We start from the raw sequence: 4,243 nt of genomic DNA, 5'->3' as shown, positions 1-4,243 counted from the left end.
TGAAGGTAATATATTATAAATATATTGTGACGCAATAATCTAGCTATTCCTTTATCTGCATTATCTTTCTTATTAATAACGAAAGAAAAAATATGTACATTTCCACGTTGCATAGAAAGGGTCATATATAGGAAAGAAAGAACAAATAATGTTTATGAAAGGGCTTAAATATTATAACTATAACTTTTAAATTTTTATATTGCACTCTACTGATAAAGAAGAATAATGCAGATAAAAATAATTAGGTGTTACTTATCTATAATCTTATTTTTAGAACCGCCAAGGAAAAAAAATAAAAAAGATGTATTACAGTTATTATTAGAGGAAAAGAGACTGAATAGACAAGATGCCAACAGAAGGCATGAAGAGAAGATGAATAGAATTGATGTAATGCATCAATTGTTACAAAATTTATCCAAAGAATAACCAGTATTATTCATTATGATAATTATCAATAAGCATAACCTGAAAGTTGTGATTGCTACATAAATAATATAAAGAAAAAGTTATAAGTTTTTGTTTAAGCGATACATAATCGCTCACTGTGATAATTATTATTAGGTATGATATAAAACTTAGTGATTGTTACATAAATACATAAGTATATTTATTATGATATTTTTTGTTAAATGAAATAAGTTGCCTGCTTTGTCAAAATTATTATTATACATAACCCAAAATTTTGTCATGTTTGTTACTTAAATATATAAGAAAGATATTGTAATTTTATTTAAGTGAAACAAATTATGGAATAAAACGATACAAATTTACTTATTGCTCAATTATTTATAGAGAATAATGTGCATCTAATCAAATTTAAAGAATATGATTACTTGATTAATATGTATGTATTAGATCTAACATAACTTAAGAAATTGGAATGCTGTACATATTTAAAAATATTTATATTTCGTTGTTTAATAAATACATTATGGCATTTCCCTTACAAATTCCTTCTGCTTTCAAAGTATTAATATTGCTAGTATTAAAATTTACACGATTATCACTTCTTTGTTTGACAAGAATTGGTATATTATCTAACATATCATTTCTTAATATGCAAATATTGTGCAAAATACAACAGGTAATAATATAACGTGGAATTTGGTTTGTTTTGGTCATGGGTAGTTTATCGAGAATGCTTCGAAATCTCCCTTTAAGAAGACCAAAAGCTCTCTCAATAATCATTCGTGAAGATGATAAAATAGTATTGAATTTTATTTGATCCTGCGAAAGGTGACCATTATCTTTAAAAGGGACCATTACATATTTTTGGATCTCGTATGCTGCATCTCCAAGAATATGACTGTTGCAAGGAAAATTTGTATCATTCAACATGTCTATGATGTTGGATAATCTGAAAACACGCATATCGTGCACTGATCCCGCTTCTCCACAATACACATGTAGAAATTTTAGATTTTCATCACATACAGCCTAGAAAAAATACATATTTTGTATAAGTAAATCGTTAGTAAAAGCAATATTCAATGATGAAAGTGTTTAAAATACCTGCAGTTGTAAAGAGTGATTGCCTTTTCTGTCTATATATGCCTCAGCTCTTTCTCGTGGTGCAGCAATTTTTATGTGGGTACCATCTATGGCTCCAATTACATTCGGAAACCTATAATTTTGTTTAATTTTCCTCATTGTTGTTTTTGCTTCCTCGACTAATGGCCATTTTATAAATGTATGTAGAAAGCTATATAATGCATTAATCACCCTTCGAAAAGATCTCCAAGCAGTTGATTTGCTTATACCAAATCTATCTCCAACACATCTGTATATTAACAAAAATTTAATATGTTGATTTTAAAATGTATTATTACTTGTTTATATTGAATGAAATTGAAAAACATAATTTAAAATTACCTAAATGAATTTGGAGTTGCCATAAGCCACAACGATAGAAGCAATTGCTTTTCTGGCAAAAGTGAATGACGTCCGTATCTTTCTGATTTCCTTTCTAAGTAAGGATGTAGTAGTTCTATCAAGAAGTGAAACGTGTTTCGTGTTATTCTGTAACAATCAATTTACATGCAAACAATTTAACTAATTAACCATTATTATTGCTACTTTTAAATATTTATTCTATTGTTTAAAACTTACCGAAAATGTGATTTGAAATCAGCATCAGAGTAGTTGCACACAATAGTTTGAAAATAATTTTTCATTTTTATCCTAGAAATTCGTGTAATAGTCCTTAGCTCCGTAAAATAAACTTCATCGTTATCATCACTACTAACATCAGAATCTGTTTCTATTTCAAAAATAATAAAATTTATAGCCGACGAAATTATTTCTCTCCTCTCCATCCTTTTTTACAAAAAACCACAATTTGGAATAAAATTTAATATAAATCAATTTATTAGACTTCAAAACAGATTATTAAGATTGGTGACTGTACCAAATACATCTAGCATAATCTAGCATTAAGCCACATCACAACTACAGCTTACTGCAAATCCGTTCCTTTTTACATTTTAGGCAGTATACTCGCAGTACTAAAGTAAAAACGGAACGCTATTAGCAGTATACTGTAATGACGTCACTGTTACTAGAGATGTACTGTACTGGCAGTAATAACGGAACGCAGCCTATATTGAGGAAGGATATCCAAATGTGAATTATTTGAAGCTAAAAGCAAGATAAATTCAGCAATATCCTTAAATGTATTGGAGAACAACTTCCTCTCAAATTTAAAGAGAAGATATCCTATGGAAGAGATGCCAAACATTATAAGTAAAATAATTCAAGTGTCCATTCTTCAACTTTAATAGAACAATGGTTTACCAATCATCTTGACATTTATAAGATTAATTAGTCAATAGAATAGCTATATTTGAGTGTATATAAAAATAGCAAAAAATTAATCGTATATTTTGAAAACTAAAAGAAAGAACTAACAAGGCAAATAAATGTTACATAAGATATGGAAGGATGTGGCGGATAAATAAGACATTTTCCTAAACAAAATGCGATATGTCTCACATTGAATAATAAAAATCATTGCAACAAACAGCTATGCTTTACAAATATAAAACAGTTGTAATTTTGTATGTAATTTAACGAATATATGACTACTACAAGAATAGGTAATTACCATGTGTGTTTAGAATTTTGAGAAAGGGATGAAATAAAAATATGTTAATTAAACTAGCTTTAATTTAAAATAATAGCAATTAAAACATTGTCATACAAGATTATTAAATTTACAATAAGAGTTTGTTGTATATGCACTAATCGCTTACACATTCACTATTATAACATTAAGTCACAATTATTGAAATGACTGGGCCGTACAGAAATGCTTAATGTATTAATACTTTTTCATTTATTGGTCTGTAATTACTTTTTTCCTTAATTGAAAGTCATCATAACCGGATTTCAACTGTAACAAAAAAAAGAACCACAAAGTATATTTTCTTAAAAATTCACAATAATTTTCATTTTTTTTATTAATTTATACTCATCTGATATATTTTGTCTTCTCTGTTATTTATTAAAATCCTTCCTTCTTTTCCACAATCGTTTTCCGAAAATATTATTTTTGTTGATGATACAAAATTGAGGGTTAATCGCGCCATTTGACAGCTACGTACAAACTCCCTAGAAATCCCCTCGCCCCTCTGATTCTAACTACACAACGCCACGACGCAAGATTAATGGCCAAAACACGTCCGAACTCCGAAAGCACTGAGAGCTTATTATACCTAAAACACTATACTTCGTTTCTTCTCTGTGAATCACACTTACTATACATTTTGCGTGGTATATTCAACCCACAAAAAACAAGCTTTGCTTGTAAAAAAAGGACGGCAAGTACATAAGTCGTATCTAGTATGATTAATATATAGTAATATAAAATATTTTAATTAAAAAAAAGTAGTGAAATCCAAATGTTAGGCAAGTATAAATTTTTTCCATGGCGAAAATTGAAATTTAGAAAAAAGTAAATAGTAATACAAAAATTAGTTGCCAGGCCCGTTGTATGCAATCGTATTAAATAGCCACATTTTTAACTTACGAGAAGCAATGCTTATATTGCAAGATAGCAACTTACACATGAATATTACGGGCCCGGCAAGTAATTTTTGTATTACTATTTACTTTTTTCTAAATTTCAATTTTCGCCATGGAAAAAATTTATACTTGCCTAACATTTGGATTTCACTACTTTTTTTCAATTAAAATATTTTATATTACTATATATTAATCATACTAGATACGACTTATGTACTTG

General features: G+C 28.2%; 1 protein-coding gene across 1 annotated transcript; it reads right to left on the bottom strand.

Moving 5' to 3' along the window:
• Positions 1–778: 778 nt before the first annotated feature.
• On the bottom strand, positions 779–2,006 carry LOC136777918 (uncharacterized). Its single transcript, XM_066734497.1, has 4 exons — positions 1,873–2,006; positions 1,513–1,780; positions 929–1,437; positions 779–806 (listed from the first exon to the last, which is right to left on the bottom strand). The coding sequence occupies exons 1-4, from the start codon at positions 1,893–1,895 to the stop codon at positions 779–781; spliced, it is 828 nt and encodes a 275-aa protein (XP_066590594.1). The 5' UTR covers positions 1,896–2,006.
• Between the last annotated feature and the right edge of the window lie 2,237 nt (positions 2,007–4,243).

This window comes from Prorops nasuta, unplaced genomic scaffold (genome assembly GCF_024137725.1).
Source record: "Prorops nasuta isolate Cenicafe-Biocafe unplaced genomic scaffold, Cenicafe_Pnas_1.2 PNAS00012, whole genome shotgun sequence".
Lineage (NCBI taxonomy): Eukaryota > Metazoa > Arthropoda > Insecta > Hymenoptera > Bethylidae > Prorops > Prorops nasuta.
Note: the sequence above shows the minus strand (reverse complement) of the source record. Positions and strands in the feature narration are given on the sequence as shown.

Excerpts from the sequence above, each read along its gene's own strand:
- LOC136777918 (XM_066734497.1), bottom strand. The coding sequence starts at position 1,895 with ATGGCAACTCCAAATTCATTTAG. Across the intron at positions 1,438-1,512 it reads ATCACTCTTTACAACTGCAG|GCTGTATGTGATGAAAATCT; the intron begins GTATTTTAAACA and ends TATTTTTTCTAG. Across the intron at positions 807-928 it reads TGTAAGGGAAATGCCATAAT|ATGCACATTATTCTCTATAA; the intron begins GTATTTATTAAA and ends AAATTTGATTAG.